At 44.3% G+C, this 22,490-nt stretch overlaps 1 protein-coding gene across 2 annotated transcripts; it reads right to left on the bottom strand.

Moving 5' to 3' along the window:
* Positions 1-892: 892 nt before the first annotated feature.
* On the bottom strand, positions 893-22,090 carry ZSCAN20 (zinc finger and SCAN domain containing 20). Of its 2 annotated transcripts, none has more exons than XM_012765319.2 (8): positions 21,997-22,090; positions 15,197-15,723; positions 8,301-8,487; positions 7,771-7,847; positions 7,392-7,476; positions 4,607-5,293; positions 3,051-3,479; positions 893-2,480 (listed from the first exon to the last, which is right to left on the bottom strand). In XM_012765319.2, the coding sequence occupies exons 2-8, from the start codon at positions 15,611-15,613 to the stop codon at positions 1,210-1,212; spliced, it is 3,153 nt and encodes a 1,050-aa protein (XP_012620773.2). In that variant the 5' UTR covers positions 15,614-15,723; positions 21,997-22,090; the 3' UTR covers positions 893-1,209. The 2 variants fall into 2 exon arrangements, with proteins under 2 accessions (XP_012620773.2, XP_012620777.2); XM_012765323.2 differs by having other exon boundaries at positions 3,051-3,476.
* Between the last annotated feature and the right edge of the window lie 400 nt (positions 22,091-22,490).

The following is a 22,490-nucleotide window of genomic DNA, read 5'->3' as shown; positions in this document are numbered from 1 at the left end:
AGGGAAAGGGTCAGAGAGGCAAAAATGTAAGGACGAGTGAGCTCTGGTGAGGAATCTCAGGTTTCTGTAAGGTGTAACCTACATTCAGCCAAGAAGCAGGACTGACCCTGAGGAAAGGGAAACCCTTAAACCCCATTTCCTCAGCCAGAGAAGCATCTTATTTGGAAGAAAAATCACTTTGGCCACATATCTTCCCAATCCCAACCCACCTATATCTCTCACCCATATTACTGAAAAGATGAAAACTGACACCAAGTACTTTGAAAATAGCTCGGCCTTGCATCAATTCTGAAAATCCCAATCCTTTAATCTTTAGGGATTCTTACTTTCCATATTTGTTAAAAGGATACTTCATAATGTGATTACAACAGGAAATGTGATCTACAAAGTGCTTGGAGATTCTGGCACCTGAGTTACCTGCCTAAGGAGAAAGGGAATTCAGTACAGCGTTCAGAGCACCTCAGACTCAGGAGACAGATCTGGTTGAATCCTGCCTCCTCCATTTTCAGATGTGTGACCAATACAAGTCCCTTAACTTTCCCTTAACTTAAATAAGTTAAGTCCCTTAACTTATTTTTCTCCTCTGGGAAAAGGGGAGAAAGCTAGTATCATCTCCTAGGGCTGCTGTGAGGACGAAATGAGTGCTCAACACAGAGCATGCCGAACAGCAACTGCTCAATAAACACCGGCTATTGCTGCTGTGATTAATGGCTTTGTAAGGCTGCCACCGTTGTTCCCACACTTTGCTGAGCTCACAGTGGTCTGCTCTAGGCCAGCCCCTCTCTCACAGCGTCTCAATATTCTCCCGTGAGGACGTGCCCAACTGAGAATACAAGAGAGCCTCTGCCAGCGGGGCGTGTGTACACGTGGGCGGTGTGAAGGCACGATCACTGCCCAGGGCCACCAGTTTAACCCTAAATTATCAGTTTGGCTCAAATGTTGACAAAGCTCTTACATACCAGCAAATACAATGATAGCCTGAGAAGTGTGTGTGGGTTTTGTACAGGAGAAAAACAAATTACACTTAAGAAAAGTGCCTTCGAATCTGGATCCTTAGTATTTATAATTCACTTCTAAATTACCTGGATTATACACCAAGGTAACTTCCTTGGGTACACACCAAGCTTAAAAGCTGGAAAGTTTCTTTCTGGCATACATCTCATAAGATATGTACATTTCTCTCTCCCTTGTCGTGGGGGGAGGTGTCCCCTACGATGCTTTCCCTCCCATGTGGGTTCGCCGGTGGGCGCTAAAGTGGGAGCTGTTGTTGAAGTTTTTGCCGCACTCCGCACACTTGTAGGGTTTCTCCCCAGTGTGGATTCTCTGGTGAATAATAAGACTGGAGCTCTGGTTAAAGCACTTCCCACACTCTCTGCACTTGTACGGCTTCTCTCCCGTGTGAATCCTCTGGTGAGTAATGAGGTTAGAACGGTCACGGAAGAATTTTCCACACTCGAGGCATTTGTAGGGCTTCTCCCCCGTGTGCACTCTCTGGTGTGTGATGAGCTTGGAGCGCTCGCTGAAGCACTTCCCACAGTCCACGCACTTGTACGGCTTCTCCCCCGTATGGGTTCGCTGGTGGTTGGCCAGGGTGGAGCTCTTACTGAAGCTTTTCCCACATTCGGCACATTCATATGGTTTCTCCCCTGTATGGATTCTTTGGTGACTGATGAGGGCAGAGCTTTTAGAGAAGCTTCTTCCACACTCAGAACACTCATAGAGTTTCTCCCCTGAGTTGGTGCTGTGTGGGCCAGGAGAATTCAAGTTCTTACTGATACTCTGAGGTTGTTCAGGAGATGTCTCCTTTGTAGAACTCTTCCAGTGAGCACTAAAAGATGGGCTTTGGCCAAAGTCTTCTCCAGGCTCACTACACTGGTCAGGACTTTCTCCCAAGTGGATTCTCTGATGTTTCAGAAGGTTTGAGCTCTGGTTGAAGCTTTTCCAACATTCCCCACATTTATAGGGCTTTTCCCCTGTGTGGATTCTCTGGTGGGTGACGAGATTGGAGTGGTCACTAAAGCCTTTCCCACATTCGAGGCATCTGTAGGGCTTCTCTCCAGTGTGGATTCTCTGGTGGGTATTGAGGTTGGAGCGGTCGCTGAAGTTCCTGCCACATTCAAGGCATCTGTAGGGCCTCTCACCCGTGTGGATCCGCTGGTGAGCGAGGAAGTGGGAACTCCGACTGAAGCTCTTCACACATGCATCACACTTGTAGGGTTTCTCCGCAAGGTACAGGCCTTGATGGTCGATGAGCTTTTCTAAGTCCTCTTCAGAAGAACATTCCTCCCACTGCTCCTGTGGGGGGTTTCCCCACTGCTGTGTGCCTTCATTTTCATTTTCATTTTCATTTTCACTGTCTGCCTCCCAGTCAAGAGGCCGGCAGACAGCCTCTGTAGTGCATGTGGACAGGGCTCCAGGCAAACCCTCAAAAATGTCCTGCTCTGAAATCTGGTCTTCATCCTCAGGTCTCACCTCAAAACCTGAAAGAATGGACAGAAATTTATTTTCTTCATTCATCAGTTAGCAATTCTACATATATATCTCTGTGTATTGTGTCTTACGAATTAGGCTAACATGAATTTGTATCTTGTATCTCATATCTCACATCTTATAAATGTGACTAACATGAAACCAATCAAGTTTCAGTGCATGCGTACGTTTCTGACCTGCAAAGCTGAGGAACGGAGTCTGGGACATGGTGACCCCTCCAAGTAAGCCACAGGGCCCAGCCCAAGAAGACAGCCAGTCTCCCCATCTCAATATTCAATGACAAACACCTCCTTCTTCTAGCACATTCAGTATAACCTGAGTCACACAAGACTGAATAACTCTATAACTGCCCAGATGTATCCTACTGAAAGCTCAATGACTGACTGACTGATTTGGAGGATCACACAAAGCCGGAGATTAGATAATTTGGGCAAAGTACAAATCCTTTTTCCTACCCAATCCCATTCTCTCTAGTTAAGAGACAGAGATAACAAGCCTGGCTCCCTCATTCTTTCTACCTGCCTGAAGATTCTGTTGACATCCAACTACTCCAGGCTTACCTGTGTCTGGGGTTTTAGGACATGGGGTTGGAGGTCTGACGGCATCTTCATCTGCCATCTCAGCCCAGGGTTCCTGGTCATCAGCCTCAGCACTGCTCTGCCCACACCGCGGGAGACCTGAGGCCTCCCTGACAGTCCCCATGGCCCTGACCACGGTCCGAGCCCTCATCAGCGAGTCCAGCTCCTCATAGAAGGGGCACGTCCCTGGCGGGTGGCTGCTCTTGGCTTTCCGGTAGCTTCGAAGGAGGTTTTTGAATCTGTAGCGACACTGCTCCAGGGTCCGCAGGAAGCCCATGGCACACAGACGCTCTGCAATGGCCCGGTACACCTGGCTGTTCTGGTGACAGGTGCGAAGCTTTTCAGAGAACGGGGACTCACTGAGAATCGCCAGGAAGGCCTTGGTCTCCTCGTAGCCCCAGTGCACACCTGCTGTCAGGGGTGAAAAGTTTAGAGGTGTGAGACTTAATGAGATTGGCCTATGTCATCAAGGACTGGGGCCACCTGCCCTTCTGAATACCTAGAACACAAACATCTCAGAAACTACCCAGGGGCCTGGGGAATATCCCTTTGCTTTTCAGGGTGTGCTAGGAGAGTAGCCAGAGCTTCCCACCCCTACCCCCTTCCAAGAGATTCTATTAACACAGAGTCTTGGATGAAGGAGAGGTCTTATGTCAATTGTATCAAGGGACCTCACCCTCCTGGTTTTGGCTGATTATTTAAGGGAAAGGCCTGTAATTGGGATCTGTGAGATTCTCCCTGTATCCGTTCAATATCTATCCTCTATTTACTTCACCAATTCTCCTTTTAACAAAACATGGAAGCTGAGAACCCCTAAAGATTCGAGGCATAAATGATTTCAGATAATCCTGCAATAGTAAAACTGAGGATGTCCTGTCCTCTTTCATAGAGGAATGAAAAGGAGGTGGTCTAGTCTCAGTCCCTCTGCAGGCAAATGATACACCCCAGGGCAGCAGCATGGTGGAGGGAAAACCACACAAAACTGGCAGGAAGGGGCCATAGGCTCGGACCCTGGCTCTGCTCCTACCTCTGTATGTCTTTACATAAAATGCCTCATATCCAAGAGGTCAGTGTTTCCACTTTATAATGAATGACTAGGAGTTGCCCACATATTGATTATTCAAGCCTATGGTGCCCTGATTTCTGCTCTATTTAATATTTCACTCACTGTCCTTCCTTATCTTGATTTACTAACTATGAAATCACAGGTCAATGTGCTCATTCACATTAAGAGAAATAGATATGAGAATTAAAAGTTCACTCATGTAGCACCTGTGATTTTCTCCATACTACCAGTGACACACTTAGGGAAATACTGGATATGCTCTCGGAGGTCCCTTAAGGTTTGAAAAGTGTTTGCTTCTGTAACTAAGAGACTTGGTCCTGGGAGAAGAAAGAAGGAGTTTGAGGATGACCTAAGGAACATAGCTCCTTACTCTAGTAGCATCAAACCAGACTTGCAGTCCTGACATCAGGAGGCAGTAGTCTGGCTGGCAGAAGGGTTGGAAACTGGATCTGATTAAACCCCTGGTTCTTACCAATACGACTCTGGAGCAGAGCTGGGCCTCCTGTAATCCTGGGCCCCTGGGCGGACTCATCAGTGACCAGGCCAGCACCATTGCAGTCTTCTGCTGTTTCCTCGGGCTCCCAGCCCCCTTCCTCCTGCTCATCCATCTCTGCGTCACTATCCCCCAGCCTGGGGAGTGCCACGGCCTCTCCTGGGCTGTCTGTGACTCTGATGGCCGTCCGAGCCCTCACCAGGGCTTCTAGCTCCTCATAGAAGGGACAGGTCCCTGGTGGGTGGCTGCTCTTGGCTTTCCGGTAATTCCGCAGGAGGTTTTTGACCCTGTAGCGACACTGCTCCAGTGTCCGCAGGAAGCCCCTTGCCCTTAGCCGCTCTGCAATGGCCCGGTACACCTGGCGGTTCTGGTGACAAGTACGGAGCTTTTCGGAGAAAGGAGACTCACTCAAAATTGCCAGGAAAGTCTTGGTCTCCTCGTAGCCCCAGTGAACACCTGACACCTTCATGTCCTCCACGTCCCATTGGTACTGCTCTTCCCAGGCCCTTGAGTCCCTCCAGGCCAGTGCCTGAGCTGGTTTTGTTTGCTCATTTTCCAGGCTGTAATCTGCATTGTTCCTTTTCCAAGAATTTTTAAGACTTATACCCAAAAATTCTGGTCCTTGCTCTCTCTGGGAGATAATACTTGGTTTTGAAACTGAAACTCCTATACAAAAGGAAGAAGAGAAATGACTGAGTAGAAATGATCTGTTGAGATGAGTGTTTGTCCAAAATGGTCCTGAAACTTGATATAGATCCTTTCCCTGAAAAAGGCTGATAAAAAAATACCCATGTTAATCCTTAAAATATCTGGAGGGATAGGGAGAGGTAACTAGAGGTAATAGGACCACTATTCCAAAAATGTTAAGGGACCTGTTTGTCTTGTTCATTTGCTTTTTTGTTGTTATTATAAAACAGCATTATAGGCCGGGCGCTGTGGCTCACGCCTGTAATCCTAGCTCTTGGGAGGCCGAGGCGGGCGGATTGCTCAAGGTCAGGAGTTCAAAACCAGCCTGAGCAAGAGCGAGACCCCGTCTCTACTATAAATAGAAAGAAATTAATTGGCCAACTGATATATATATAAAAAATTAGCCGGGCATGGTGGCGCATGCCTGTAGTCCCAGCTACTCGGGAGGCTGAGGCAGAAGGATCACTCGAGCCCAGGAGTTTGAGGTTGCTGTGAGCTAGGCTGACGCCATGGCACTCACTCTAGCCTGGACAACAAAGCAAGACTCTGTCTCAAAAAAAAAAAAAAAAAACAGCATTATAACAGATGATTGTTATTTGGACCACAGATGGGCACATGACCTAAATTCCATGGTTGGAGGAAAGGTTCCTCTGTGTGCACATGCATGTGTATGTGAGAGAGAGATGGAGGGGGAGAAGACAGACATGGAGGAGGAGAGAGACTCTCTCTCTTGCTAGCCCTCCATTGCCACTGGCATCTATCTTTTGATCATGAGACAAAACAGCTTTAGGATGAAGCTAATGCTGAGGATGGCAGAGAGAAAGAAAGAATATGAGTCGTTAGGACACTGCTGAGCCAATCTGTACTGAGGTTGGAGCATGTCCTCATGGACTCTAATAATGTGAGAAAATTAATTCCCTTTTTTTCAAAACAGCTGGCTATGTTTAAAGGACTGCTGTCCCAATAGCTGCCAACTCTAACAAAATAGGAAGCCTTGGCCGGGCGCGGTGGCTCACGCCTGTAATCCTAGCACTCTGGGAGGCCGAGGCGGGCGAATTGCTCAAGGTCAGGAGTTCGAAACCATCCTGAGCAAGAGCAAGACCCCCGTCTCTACTATAAATAGAAACAAATTAATTGGCCAACTAATATATATAGAAAAAATTAGCCGGGCATGGTGGCGCATGCCTGTAGTACCAGCTACTCGGGAGGCTGAGGCAGGAGGATTGCTTGAGCCCAGGAGTTTGAGGGTGCTGTGAGCTAGGCTGACGCCATGGCACTCACTCTAGCCTGGACAACAAAGTGAGACTCTGTCTCAAAAAAAAAAAAAAAAAAAGGAAGCCTTTAATTAAAATACATATTTGAAGAAAACTAGATGAAAAAGAGTTTAGAGCTAAAAGACGCATAAGGATAACCTAGTTCAGCATTTCCCAAAGTCTATTCCTTTGAACCTATTTTCCCCCAGCTGTCATGACTGGAAAAGGGGTTGCACTGTCAAACAAGTGGCCTACAAGCTTCTAGTATCTAAGCTTACCATAGTCAGACCTACCATATCTCTTCTACCTTACCACGTTCTCATGTCTAACTCCCCCGCAAGGACCCCAGGCTCCAGAGGGAAATGGCCCGTTACTATTTGGCCTCCTACATCGGTGTGTCTACAGAACAAGGAGTCTGTGCTGGTCACATTGGCTTTAAGTGTTTTGTGCCCACTGATATATGTTTCTCATTGGCTTTAATACATTGGTCTCATGGGCTTAGTTCACTCGAGTCTGCCCCTGAGAGGCCTGTTTGGATTTCTGGGACTGCAAGCTGCGCCCGGCCTCTGAACTGCAGTGAACGTATGGAAGTTCACAATGAGCCCCAAGAGGGCAGGCTCATGGAAGCCACCCTGCCAGCCTCTACTCAGGCAGACTCCACCCCTGCCATCACAGTGTGGGCTACAGAGAACAAGTCTTCCTCCTAGCTCTGAAATTCTGGAGACTGCAGAGCCACAACTCTTAAGGGAGTGATGAAACCCTATTTGGGAACTGAATGTACCAGAAACATAAGAACATCATCTTCAAAGGGGATGTTTCCTTACCCAAGCACACGCTGTTCCCACAGTCGTCTCCTGGGGGGTCCTTGCAGAACTCCATCTCAACGTGCTTGCCAGGGCCAAGAGCATCCTACAAGATGCACAAGAGAAGGACCTCGAACATCACTGACCCTTGAAGATAGCCTGGAAACCCTACCAGGCTCCAAGAAAGAGAATGGGAATAGAGGGACGCCACGTGTGTGCACCATGAGGGGCAGCATGACCAAAGAGAGAGGCCCAGAAGACTGGGGGGTGAGGGGCAAAGGCTAACAGCCTGGGCCTCCTGCCCTCTGGCTGAGGAGAGGCCATGGAGAGAGAGGAGAAGCACAGGGATGAAGGCACAGGAGCAGCAATGACGGGAAGGGAAGAACAAGTAGCAGATTACCTGGGACTCGGCTGTCACCTCCCAATCTCCAACGCTCCCCATCTTTGGGAGAGTAGGGACTCGGGGAGCAAGGACAGCTAAGGAAAAGAAAAAGTCTCTGAAACCCAAGCTCGGGTTCCCAAAAACCACCTCCCTCTGAGATCCAGCTTTCAGAAAGTCATACTTGGATCAAACTAGACTATCCCTGCAGCCAGTGCAAACTTCCCCTTTCACCTCCCTTCTAGAGCATGTAGCTCCTAAGCTGCCCCAAGTGGTGTGTGAGGCGGGAGCTGCCAGCCCTGACCTGCTGTGACCACTTCCCACCCCAGGCCCAGCCTGCACCTGCTGCAGGACTCCAGCTACAGTGGGGCGTGCTGGCATCTCTTACAATGCTTACTTACCTTACCTCTCAGTCAGTGTGTCCCTCAGACACCATCCTGTCCCTTGCCTTGAATTCTGTCAATCTTTCCTCCCCATGTACCCTTCCTTACCTCCTATCCTCTCTCCTGAGAAGGCTTATTCCCTGATGTTCCCAGATTCTTGGTACTCACCACTTTCTTTTAAGGACTGTGGTGCCACCTTGGCATTTAGATGATTAGGAAGGCCAGAGCATGTACTCTTCACCCACTGCTTCTGGGACTGTCCCTCAGGCCAGGAATCCACTGGCTGCAGCTGGAAGCTCTGAGATTCTTGCACTGCCTTTAAGGACTTGGTCTCTTCTACATACAAGTCCAGTTCCTACACACAGAGGGCAAAATTCCTGATCATCAGCCAATCGTCAGTTCAATAAGCCTCACTTTGGTAGGGCAGGGAATATTATTTTGAGTACAACTGTGGTCCAGAGGTTAACTGGTTCTCTTAAAATCCAAAGGTAGCTTCAAGTATGATGAGAAAACCATCAGACTGACTTCAATAAATAGACCAGCATTTATACTACTAAATGAGTGCTATCTGTTCAATGTAGGGTGGCTATACAAGAGTTTCAATGAGGCTGCCACTGTTTTATATATATATATATATATATATTTTTTTTTTTTTTTTTTTGGAGACAGGGTCTCACTCTGTCACCCAGGCTAAAGTAGCTCACTGCAACTTCGAACTCCTGGGCTCAATGGATTCTCCTGCCTCAGCCTCCCAAATAGCTAGGACTACAGGCATATGCCACCAAACCTAGCTAATTTTTTAAATTTTCTGTAGAGACAAGGTCTCACCATGTTGCCCAGGCTTGTCTCAAACTCCTAGGCTCAAAGGATCCTCCTGCCTCAGCCTCCCAAAGTGCTAGGATTATACCCACCATGCCCAGCCTCAAACATTTTTTGATTCATAAAAGATAAATTATGTAAAATTTTCATGACATTAAAAAATAATCCAGAAGCATCAAAAATGGCAAACTAAAAGACAAAACACAGTTTGAAGAGAATCAACAAGCATCAGAACCAGAGTCAGAAATGGCAGGAATGTTGGAATTATTAGACCAGAAACTTAAAAAATATTAATCTGACTATATAAATAATTACCTTAAATTCCAATGGTCTAAGTATACCAATTAAAAGAGATTGCCAGAGTGGGTCAAGAAACAAGATCCAAATATATGTTGTCTACAAGAAATCCACTTTAAATATAAAGACACATATAGATTAAAAGTAAATGGAGGAAGAAAGAGCTAACAAGCTAACACTAGTCAAAAGAAAATAGGAATGGCTATATTAATTTCACATACAGCAGATTTCAGAGCAAGGAAACTTATCACAGATAAAGAGGGGCATTACATAATGATGCAAGGTCAATACTCTAAGAAGACATACCAATCCTTAATGCACCAAGTAACAGCATCAAAATACATGAGATAAAAACTGACAGAACTATAAGGAGAACTAGATGAATCCACTATTATAGTTGGAGACTTTAACACCCCTCTATCAGAAATGGACAGATCTACCAGGCAGAAAATCAGTAAGAACACAGTTGAACTCAACAGCACCATCAATCAACTAGATATAACTGACATCTATACCCTACTTCATCCAACAACAGCAGAACACATTCTTCTCAAGCTCACATGGAACCTTCATTCACCAAGACGGACTACATTCTGGGCCATAAAGCACAACTTAACAAATTTAAAAGAACAGAAATCACACAATGTTTGCTCTTAGACCATACCAGAATTAAACTAGAAATCAGTAATAGAAAGATAGCTAGAAAATCCCAAAATACTTGAAGACTAAACAATATACTTCTAAATAACACATGAATCAAAGAAGAAATCTTGAGAGAAAATTTAAAATATTTTGAACTAAATGAAAATGAAAATATAATTTATCAAACTTTGTGGGATGCAGTGAAGACAGTGCTTAGAGAAAATTTTATAGCACTGATTGAATATACTAAAAAAGAAGAAAGATCTAGGCTTTCACCACAGGAAAATAGAAAAAAGAAAAGCAAATTAAATCTAAAGTATGCAGAAAAAAAAGAAATAATAAAAATTAGAGCAGAAATCAATAAAATTGAAAACAAAATCAATAGAAAAGATCAATAAAATCAAAAGCTGGTTCTTTGTAAAGATCAATAACCCTGATAAGCCTCTAGGCAGTCTGAGAAAACAAGATAGAAGATGTAAATTATTAATATCAGAAATGAAAAAGGAGACATCACTACAGAGCCCATAGACATTAAAAAGATAATTAAGGAATTTTATGTCCATACATTTCATAACCAACTCCTTAAAAGTCAGAATCTGCCAAAACTCATACAAAAAGAAACAATCTGAATAGGCCTATATCTATTAAATAATTTAAACAATAATTAATAACCTTCCAAAACAGAAAGCACCAAGCTCAGACAAGTTCACTGGTGAATTCTACCAAACATTTAAGGAAGAAATCATATCAATTCTCTATAGTCTCTTCCAGAAGATAGAAGTAGAGGGAATATTTCCTTACTCATACTATGTGGCCAGCATTACCCTAATAACCAGACAAAGATACAAGAAAAGAAACCTACCAACGAATATCACTCATGAATATAGATGCAAAAATCCTCAACAAAATATTAGCAAATCAAATGCAACAACACATAACAAGAGGCCAGGCATAGTAGCTCACGCCTGTAATCTTAGCACTCTGGGAGGCTGAGTCGGGAGGATCACTCAAGGTCAGGAGTTCAAGACCAGCCTGAGCAAGAGCAAGACCCCGTCTCTACTATAAATAGAAAGAAAGTAATTGGCCAACTAAAAATATATATACAAACAATTAGCCAGACATGGTGGCACATGCCTGTGGTCCCAGCTACTCGGGAGGCTGAGGCAGAAGGATAGCTTGAGCCCAGGAGTTTGAGGTTGCCGTGAGCTAGGCTGATGCCATGGCACTCGCTCTAGCCTGGCAACAAAGTGAGACTCTGTCTCAAAAAAAAAAAAAAAAAAAAAAAAAAAAAACATATAACAAGAATTATATACTACAAACAAGTGGGATTTATCCCAGGTATGCAAGCCTGGCTCAACATTTGAAAATCAATTTATGTAATCCATCAAATCAACAGGCTAAAAAAAAAAAATCACATGATCATATGTGATATCAATAGATGCAAAAAAAGCATTTGACAAAATCCAACACTCATTCATGATAAAAACTCTCAGCAAACTAGGAACAGAGGGTAACTTTCTCAACTTGATAAAGAACATCTACAAAAACCCTACAGCTAAGATCCTACTTAATGATGAGAAATACAAAACTTTTGCAATAAGATCAAGAACAAGGCAAGGACATCCCCTCTCACTATTTCTTCCCAACATCCTACTGGAATTTAGATACAGACCTTATACCCTTCACAAAAAAATTAACTCCACACCTGTAATCCTAGCACTCTGGGAGGCCAAGGCAGGCGGATTGCTCAAGGTCAGGAGTTCGAGACCAGCCTGAGCGAGACCTTCTCTCTACTAAAAATAGAAAGAAATTGACCAACTAAAAATATATATACAAAAAATTAGCTGGGCATGGTGGCGCATGCCTGTAGTCCCAGCTACTCAGGAGGCAGAGGTAGGAGGATCGCTTGAGCCCAGGAGTTTGAGGTTGCTGATGCCATGGCACTCACTCTAGCCTGGACAACAAAGTGAGACTGTCTCAAAAAAAAAAAAAATTTTAACTCAAAATAGATCATAGACCCATATAAAATGCAAAACTATAAAACTCCCAGAAAATAATTTAGGAGAAAACTGAGATGACCTTAGGTATGGCAATGACTTTTTAGATACAATACCAAAGGCACAACCCATGAAAGAAATAACTGATAAGCTGGACTTCATTAAAATTAAAAACTTCTACTCCATGAAAGACACTGTCAAGAGAATGAGAAGACAAACCACAGACTGGGAGAAAATGTTTGCAAAAGACACCTCTGATAAAGGATTGTTGTCTAAAATATACAAAGAACTCTTAAAACTCAACAATAAGAAAAGAAACAACCCAACAGAAAAATGGGCAGAAGACTTGAACAGATACTTCACCAAAGAAAATATGCAGATGTCAAGTAAATATATGCATACATGTTTAACATCTTATTAGGAATTAGACATTAAAACAACAAGATACCACCATATACTTATTAGAATAGCCAAAATCCAAAACACTGACAACATCAAATGCTAACAAGTATGTGGAGCAACAGGAACTCCCATGAATTGCTGGTGGAAATACAAAACGGTATAGCCACTTTAGAAGATACTTTGACAGTTTCTTACAAAGGTAAATATATTTTTACCATACAATCAAGAAATCATGACTATTGGTATTGACCCAAATGAACTGAAAACTCATGTCTACACATAAACTTGCACACATTTGCAGCAGCTTTACACGTAACTGCCAAAACTTGGATACAACCAAGATGTCCATCAGTAGTTGCTGAGTGGATAAACTGTAGTACATCTAGACAATGGGCTATTATTTAGTACTAAAAAGAAATGAACTATGGAGCCATGAAAAGACATGGAGGAAATTTAAATGCATATTACTAAATGAAAGAAGCCAATCTGAAAAGGCAATATACTATATGATTTCAACTACATGATACTCTGGAAAAGGCAAACTATAGAAATAGTAAAAAGATTAGTGGTTGCTAAGGGTTGGGGGAAGGGAGGGGTGATTAGGCACAACATAGAGGATATTTTTTAGAGCAGTGAAACTATTCTATCTGATACTACAATAGTTGATACATGCCATCACACATTTGTCAAAACCTAGAGAATGTACAACGCCAAGAGTGAACCTAATGTAAACTACAGACCTTGGGTGATAATGATATGTCAATGCAGCTTCATCAATGGTAACAATGTACGTACCACTCTGGTGCAGGGATGTTAATAGTAGAGGAGGCTGGAGGACAAGGCCAGGAACTCTCTGTACCTCCTGCTCAATTTTGCCAAGAACCTAAAACTGCTCTAAGAATAAAGCCTACTTTAAAAAAAAAAAATGTCTATGTATCTGATGGAGAGAGGGATCCTGCAAGATGGTGATGATAGAAGAAACAAGCTAAAGATCACAAAACAGCAGAGCTGAAAGATCTCTTTTAGGAAAATATCTTAGGGGACATTTAGCCCTTTTTAAAAAGGTGTAGTCACCACCTTTTTCAGGTGGTGGTTTACTCGGAGGAATAATGTTATTAAGACTTGGAAAAATATTACTTGCAGAGAATGTAACTAAGTTACATACTCTGCAATGTAAGATCACATGCTACAACAGAGTCTGAAAACACAAGCTCCTCTGCCATTTGTCCATTTGTTTTGAAATCTGTGAGCACTCAGGAGCAGATTAAAGGGTCAAAAAATAAAATTAAAAGTCACAGGGAAAAAAAATACATAATAGAGAAGATTCCATTACTTTATTTTTTCTCAATCTTAGAAGCAGTTCAACATTTGGTCAGTTCACAAAAGCATAATTTGAGAACCTTTGGTCTAGTCCAACCCTCTCATTTTATAGAAGAATCATAAAGATCTTGATTTAAGTGAATTCTCCTCTCTGCGTCTCAAGTTCTTCATCTTCCAGCTCTGAAGGCCTAAGATTTCCATTTCTTTTTGCACTACCACTTAAGACAAATAACTGGTTTCTTTAAAAGAAATAATATAGGGGAAGGTAGGGTGGTGGTATATTAAAATGAGGCACACTGTCTCATACTTAGTTCTGGAACTTTAAATATTATTCTTTCTGTATCTTTAACCAGTTTGTAAAGGAATTCAAAGAGCAAAGCCATAGACCTCAAACCTTCCTTCCTCCAATCTCACATCTGTATAGAGCTTTACTGTTTAAATGTACAGAAAACCCCTGCCATTTGTAAGGGATGTTCCCAAAGCTATAATTTCCCCCAACAAAATGTGGTTAAGGATAATACACAAGAATTACTGACTATAACAAGTAGAGAACAACAGAGTTATGTTTAGATGAAGGCTCTGGGTGGCTGGCTCAGCCCGCAGCCAGCTAAAGGATCTCTTCTACATATACCAGCTTCAAAGCAGAATTCAAAATTTGTGTGACAGTAATATCATACATTATATTGTGGGTCTTCAGGGTCACCTGCAAACTGTTGAAATCGTGACTGTTAAATCCACGATACTTTCACTTCCTTGACCTCAGTTCTACCACTCAGTTATATAAATTTAGACAAGTTTACTTACCTCTCTGTTTACCCATTTAAAAATGGCAATGATAACAACACCTACCTTATTGGATTGCTGAGTTGATTAGATGAGGGATATATTAACATAAAAACTTTAGAACAGTTCCTGATACACAGTGTGTACTCACAAAATGTCAGTTAATATCTCGTTTGAGCCTCATGGCTCATACGTATTTTAATTCTCATGGTTTGCAGATGAGGTATCTGTCATGTCGCAGAAAGAATGACGACTCTGGAACCTAAGGATCTCAGTCTAGGCTCTGGTTCACTCACTGGGTGACCTTTTGTGAGCCACCTGACTTTATGGGCCTTACTTTAATCTATAAAATGGGGATAAATACTACTATTTCTGTCTACCTACATAACTGCTATAAGCTTCCAAAGAGATCATATATGTAAAAAGATTTTGTTAAGTACAAAACACAATACAAATTACCACACTGTGAGTATGGTCCTGGTAGGCAGTTTAGAGTACTGATTCAACATGCGGGCTTTAGAGTCAGAATGCCCAAGTTCAAATCCTGACTCTACCATCTAGAAGCTGTGTGACCTTGAACAAATTATCTCTTTTCTGCCTCTGTTTCTTCATTGGTAAAATCAGGAATACAGTACCTACCTTATTAAATTGTTGACAGGATTAAATGAGTACACTAGTGGTCAATAAATGTCAGTTGCTCAATAATTATTGTTATTATTACTGTGATTTGGGCACTTATTAACCTAGTCATAGCCCCATTGCCTTGCCCGATCCCCTCCTTGAAGAAGAGACCATTTGCCTCACCCGCTGTCCTGCAGCCCGCGCCTCCCGGTGCCAATCCTCCACCAGGGCCACCGCCTCCTCACCACTCTCAGGGTGGCGCGCCTGCACCCAGGTCTGGACGTCCCTGGGTAAGATAGTCAGGAATTGCTCTAGCACCAGCAGCTCCAGGATCTGCTCTTTGAGGCGGATCTCTGGCCTCAGCCAACGACAGCAGAGAGCCCAGAGCTGGCTGAAGGCCTCGTGGGGTCCAGCTGCATCCCTGTACTGGAACTGCCTGAAGCGCTGGCGGGAGGCCTCGGGGCCAGAGACAGACTCCTGGCCCTTCTCCTGGGATTTGGATTCTGATCCCCATGAGTCCTCTTCCAGTTTCACAATGAGGACTTCTTCAGGCTCTGGTGAGGGAGAGGCCTGGGCCTGGGATTCCAAGGCCACCGCCATGGTCTAGTCTGGATGCTTCACGCCAGCTGGGCTATCCTCATCCAACAGCTTCCTGCATCTACGGTGAGTCCTTCAAGGGGCTCCTCAGAGAGGAACTGCTCCCCATGGCTCTGAAGACAGAAAGACATTGGACAGAGTTGAGCAAGAGGACCCAGAAGCCTCACTTTCCTCACTTCTCCTATACCTTCCACCCTCTGTGCATGGGGCGAGGATGTTAAGAGATGCCTCTTTTCCATTATGGAAGTGAGATCCATAATCTGGCACCAAAGCAGACAGCTAGTATGCTTTGGAGGAAGACAGAACAGTATTAAGTCCTCTGGGACATGCCTCAACACCTTAGCCTGGCATCCAAGCCTCCATGATCTGACCCTAGTGTGGCCTTCCTCACTCCTACATGTGCCCAAAGTCTAACCTTCCCTCAGTTGGAGTTCCAAATGTTAACTACCTCCTTAAGGCCTTTCTTTCTAAGCCTGAAAGCTTGGTTGACATCCTTCAAGGATGCTCTCCTTACAAAATTCCTCTTCACGCTACAATGCCCCTTTGTCATTTCACACATCTGGCATTGGTCACCGTCACTTAACATGACTCCCAAAACCCCAGCCAGGACCTGTCTCCAGACCTCCACAACCCAAAATCCAAACCCTTTCATGACATTTCCACCTGATGGTCCCTTAGGCACCCCAAACTCAATGGGTCAAAAGATGAATTCATCATTTCTCCTGCTAACCTGTCTGCCTTCTGAAGCTCCCCATTCAGGGAAGTAGCACCTTCCATCAAATGCCCACACCAGGAGCCTAGTCATCATCCTTCCCTAAGATCCCCTATATCCGATTCATCACCAAGCTGTGTCCACTTGACATTTCCAATGCTACCATGTCGGTCCTGAGAATCATATCTTTCACTTGATCAGCCTCCTAACACATGTCCTGCCTGCACTCCCCTCACCCCAATCCCTGCTCCATTCTTCACACAACCACCAGACTAGATCAAAACCTAACTATGTCACTCCCCTGCTAAACACTTTTCACCTCCCATTTCCCTCAGGATAAGATATAAACCTTATATCTTATCCTGTCCTTGTCCAAGTCTCCAACCTCATCTCTTTACCATGCTCCACTAGTCACGGTGATCCAGCAGCACCGCTTGCAGATCCTACACTGTGCTACTGAACTTTCCCCCATGCTGTGGTCTCCTCCCTTTCTTCACCCAACTAGGTTGCCACTTAAATTGCACTTTTTCCACAAGGCTTTCCCTGTACCCTGAAGCAAGATTTGGTCCTCAGCCACAAGCTTCCATAGCATCTTATGTTTACTCTACCATGACCATGATCATCCTTTATTGTAATTATCTCACCCACTAGATCATTAGCTTCCTGGGGGACCTATCACAGTGCTTAGCACACACAGGAAGCACTCAGTAAACAGTAAAGTCATGAAAGATCAACTAACAATGATGGCGTGTCATGAAGCAAGGATTACAATTAATCCCTTTTCTGTGCACACTAGATAAAAAAAAGAATAAATGACCTTCCTGCTCATGCCAGAAGGAATTCCTTTCTCCTCTTTATTTCCATCCTTCTATGACACTTACCACTTTCTACATTATATTACAGGAATATGTGTATGTCCCCAGGGAAATTACAGCCTCCCTGACAATACCCTTGCTGGGTTATCTGAGAAAATGAGCTCTTTGTGTCATTCCCAACAAGTCTAGCTGACAAAAAAAAAAAAAAAACACCACTCAAAGGAGGCTATTAGCTGCTTCCAAGTGGGGATGACACAGCTAAATTGAGAATGGAGGAAGGGTGCTATTTAGCATTTTAGGCCATCTGACTAGACTGAATGGAAACAGGGCAAGAGTGATAAAAAGTAAGAGCTTGTCCTAAAGACCTCCATATACTTAGGAAGAGGCTGAGAGCACAACTCACAACTACCTGGCAACTTCCTGCTCATCCTTCAGCTATCAGCTTAAAATGTCACCTCCTTTGACAAGAGTTCTTTGACAGGCCCTTGTCATGCCCTGCCTCCATTCCTCCCCTCCAAGAATTACCTCCCCAATCCTATATTCCCAAAGCAGTTGGTATATACCTCTAATGTAGGTGTTATCCTATACTACTATAGTTACCTGTTCCCACACCTGACAGCCCCATTAGACTATATTACTAGGGCCAGTACTTTATCCTCATTTCTGTATCCACACTGCCCAGCCCAGTATCTGGTAAATAGCAAGGCCATAAAAAGTTTTATTGCCTTTTATTAAAATGGTAAATCTGGGCCAGGCGTGGTGGCTCACGCCTGTAATCCTAGCACTCTGGGAGGCCTAGGCGGGCAGATCGTTTGAACTCAGGAGTTCGAGACTAGCCTGAGCAAGAGAAAGACCTCGTCTCTACTGAAAAAAAAAAAAAAAAATAGAAGAAATTAGCTGGACAACTAAAAATGTATATATGAAAAATTAGCCAGGCATGATGGCACATGCCTGTAGTCCCAGCTACTTGGGAGGCTGAGGCAGAAGGATTGCTTCAGCTCAGGAGTTTCAGGTTGCTGTGAGCTAGGCCGACGCCACAGCACTCTAGCCTGGGCAACAGAGTGAGACTCTGTCTCAAAAAAAACAATTAAAAACAAGGTAAATCTGGTACATCAAAGCTTAATGGGACGTGGATGATCTATAATTTATAATAAAGAATTAACCTTTCATGAAATTTCTTTTTTAACTATATCCTTACTGATGCACTAGTCCAAACACATTACTATCACTTTCTCACACAAGGACTATTTCACCATTTATAGAATACCCACTATATACCCTGCACTGCGCTGGGAGCTACAAATCCAACAATAGCTAGGACAGACAATCCCTACCTTCATAAAAATTATAGTCTAGTGAGAAAGACAGTCAATAAGCACGTAAAGACATTTCTGCTGCTGCATAAATAGGACACTACAACAAAATAAGCAATTAACAGTCCCATCAGGCCTAAAGCCAAGTCTTAGACAATAGGTATTTTCTTCTGGAAAGACTTGAAAATCCCAAAGGTTAGTTTCAAATAGAAATCAGAAAGCCCCAGGGACCATATATCACCACAACCCTTTTCAATCCTTTTTTAGACTAAAATATGGATAGTAGCCTATTGTGGGGAGAAGGAAGACAACACAGTCTGCCAACAACAGGGAAAATGGACAGCAGCATCCCTCAGTCCTGAGACTACCAAGAATGGCCAGGCCTCACTCAGAGCAGCAACCTCCAAGAGTACCCATTTACTGAGTGCCTATAAGGTGCCAGGAGCAATGCTAAGTGTTCTACAATCATAATTTCACAGAATGCTCCAGGTAGGCAAGTGGAGTGTCATTAGTGTTGAACTGCATTTCATTGAGCTGCAACTTCTACTACATACAAAGACCAGAAAGAAAAAAAAGAAAGCATAATTTAAACAGCACAGCCAGTTCCATCCACTGTGTCTGTTGCAGAGTGAGCATGTGTGTGGTAATGACACCTAGGACTTTGCTATTCCCCAGGTTAATCTTGGCTCCCTTGAGCCTCTCTCTCCACTGAGTGTGAATGAAGTATCTTTCATACAGCATGGTCCCTACCATAAGCCAACTCTTTCATTTAATGTTTAAACAAAAAAACTCGGCTTTGCTGCTTAGCTTAATGAAAGATAGTGTGTTGATTTCTGAAATGGCTCTTTGCCAAAGGATTTTTAGACTAGCTGATTGTTGGCTAAATGTGATTTTCACCTTCTGTGCTGACTTCAGAATGTGCTTATATGATAAGGTATGACTCCCACTATATCCTCAATTACATATACAGAAACTGAGCTTCTAGGAAGAAGATTCACTTAAGGTTACACAACCAGCAAGTGGCAGAGCTAGGATCTAAGCCCAGATCTGTTTTCTCTAACCGTTTGTCTTAACCACATCACATAGCTCTGTGTCTGCTCGTCATCCAAACTCCTGAGAAGATGGTATGGGAAGATAAAAAGTACATTAAGACACGAGTGACCAGATTGGGGTTCTAGTTCCACTCCTGCCATTTATCAGCCATGTGACTCTAGACAGGTCACGTAGCCCCAGTGGCTACCTACCTAGGCAGCAGCTTATACAGCCTGGCCCAATTCAGCAGTTGCCCCAGGTTCCCCAATTAGTACGATGGGGGTAGAACAGGGCAGGGAAACTTGAATCAGTGGCTACAAGTTTAATGGCTACAGGGGCCTAGCAATGTAAATGAGTCAATGAGTAAAGAGAACTGGGTACAGACTGTGGCTAACCACAGAGTGCCAGGGGGACACAAGCCTACAGTGTTCCTAGGCCTTCCAATTTTTCCAAAAGAAGCTAGAACTCTAGATTTTTAAATGTTGGCAACCATCTCAAAATTGTTTCACATGCCATGAGGATTACATAAAGTATGATGGTGGAGTTCATTCAACATGGGCTGTCACTTTGCCACCTGTCAGCTAAATGATCTCAAAAGTCCCTTCCAATATTCAGGAAGGCCTAGAAAAGGTACAGATTCCCTCAAGCAACAAGGGATAGGTGTTGACTGCCATCAAAATCAGGATCCCTTTACAAACACAGGGAAGCTGAGAGGCATCTTGGCTCCTGGGTTAGTAAGAAGGTAGACAATGAGAAGCCCACTCAGTGAATAGTAGGATGGGAAGATCTTCCCCAATTCCATGGGAAAGGCCAGGACTGGTCTGTGACCTCCAAAGAGAAAAAACTGGGAGTTCCCAAAGGCTGTCAGGCCCACTTGCCTGATCATCCAAGCTATGGCTTTAAGCAGGCTGACCTCACACTTAAGTGGTTAAACCAGGAAGGGCAAATAGATTTCATTTAAGCACAAACTTCAATCAACTAGAAGTGGCTGCCTAAAGTACTGTGCTGAGGGCTATGAGTACTGTGTAAATATGTGCTGTGACCAATTAGTCATGACTGTCAGGGACACAGGAAGAAGTGGTAGCATGTATTCTATGTATTTGCCACCCCTGGCTTAAACTCCCATCAGCACTAAATCAGTCTCATCTTCCCGCAGATAGCCCTGACAGGCAGGAAAAGGCTAAAGCTCCTGCCTGTCAAAATCCATTGGAAATAGCATCTTCAAGCCTAGTATAGCAAAGCTTACCCTGGATGGTCTTTATTCACATATCCATAAAGTATTTACTGATTTACATCAAGTGTTTACTGCTCTGGGATAGGCAATGGGGAAACAGAGGGGACTGAGACATTGTTCCTGTCCTGGAGATGCTCACAGGTCTACTGGAAGAAACAAAAGTCAGAGGTAATTATGATCAAACATGGCAGATACAGTAAGAGAAGTCATGGGAGCTGGAGGTCATTTAATCTGCTTAAGAGAATTGAACAAACTAAGAGTTGAGTGGGTTGTTGAAGGAACAGTAGTTTTCTTGGCAGAGAACAGTGGATGGGAGAATATTCTAAGCAAAGAGAACAGCATATACAATGATGGAAAAGCAAATGGCCTACCCAAGATATGGGGAAAATTCTGACAGCCCTGGAGTGTGGGGTGCAGGAGATCAGGTTGCAAAAGGAGTTTATGAAGAGTCTAGAATACCAAGCTAAAGTGTTCAGACTGAATTCTACAGATGATGGGACCCAATGAAGGTTTTTAAGAGAAGGCATAATCAGATTTGTGGGTTAAACTGATCACACCAGCTGCAATGTGTCTGCTCATGCCAGGGGAGTGAAAAGGTGGAGGCTTCTGCAAAAACCCTGCCAAGAAAGGGGCAGGTTGAAGATACGTCAAAGAAATTGAAAGGTTTCAAGATCCGTGGATCTTCAAATGCAATAGGAATCAGAGGGTAAAGTAGATACGGCAGGTAGGTAGATAAAGTGCATGGTGGTGTCTTTCACTTCCATCAAGCATAGGCAAAAGTGCAGATTTGGGGCAGAACACAATAGCCAGTCCCACCCACTGGGTTCCAGCAGAAACGACCATTAGCGAGGGTATCAAATTAAGTATGTTTGTTCTAGGAAGGTAAGTAGAGACTGAGCACTATTTATAAGGTAGGGCTTCAAGCTCAGGCCCTCTTATCTTCACTTCTTGTCAGGGCCCCAGAACCATCTATCATCTCTGTGGTCTCCAGACCATTCTATAGCTCTCCCACTTCCAAAACCTCTCTGCCTCCTCACCTTCAGACCTCCTAAGACCCGTCTCACTCCCAGGGCCCTCTATCTCCCTCCCCATCCCCGACCCCTCTATGACCCTTCCCATCTCCGGACGCTTCATCCTCTGACCGCCCCTCACCCTCTACCACCATATATAAGCTTCTTTCTCCCCTTTCACCTTCCCCAGACCCCTGTGTCACCACCACCTCCTAGTCTCCAGCCCAGAGCCTGAGTCTCTCCTGCCCCCGCCCCGCCACCCGGACTCACCCACCGAGACACCCACTTCACAACAGGGCGGAAGTGCTCCAGGACTCGCGCAGGGAATGCTGGGACGCGGAGTCCGAACGGCGCCACCCCGGGAATGGAGCGTCTGAGACTACAACTCCCAGAAGGAACCGCGCGAGCTCCGGTGGGCAGCCCCCTCCGTTTGCTGCCTTTCAGAGGTCCTTAGCCAATAAATATGTCATCTTCTCACGGCCCCTGGCACTGAACAAATCGGAATGAGTTCAATGCTTGGGGGCGGGGCCTGTTGCGATGATGACCCTTTCCATAGGCTCAGGGATAACGGTACCGCCCAGTGGGCGGCCACTCGAGCAGAAGGGGGCGGAGCCTATTGAAGGGGCGTGGTGCTTCCCTAGACCGTGAGAGGTCAAAGCAGAAACAGTAAGAAATAGAGAGGGTGACTAGAGGTGACCAGCCTGGTGGGCAGGAGAGAATTGGACAGTTGTAGTTTCACTTTCCAGCTCACAGTTAAGCTGCAT

The sequence above is a fragment of the Microcebus murinus genome, chromosome 2 (genome assembly GCF_040939455.1).
Source record: "Microcebus murinus isolate Inina chromosome 2, M.murinus_Inina_mat1.0, whole genome shotgun sequence".
Classification (NCBI taxonomy): Eukaryota; Metazoa; Chordata; class Mammalia; order Primates; family Cheirogaleidae; genus Microcebus; species Microcebus murinus.
This window is presented reverse-complemented; position numbering and strand designations above follow the sequence as displayed.

Coding starts and splice junctions, on each gene's coding strand:
- ZSCAN20 (XM_012765319.2), bottom strand. CDS start 15,613: ATGGCGGTGGCCTTGGAATCCCAGGCCCAGGCCTCTCCCTCACCAGAG. Junction 8,488..15,196: donor CGCGGGCTGCAGGACAGCGG/GTGAGGCAAATG, acceptor CTCTGTGTGTAG/GAACTGGACTTGTATGTAGA. Junction 2,481..3,050: donor TCCTAAAACCCCAGACACAG/GTAAGCCTGGAG, acceptor CCATTCTTTCAG/GTTTTGAGGTGAGACCTGAG.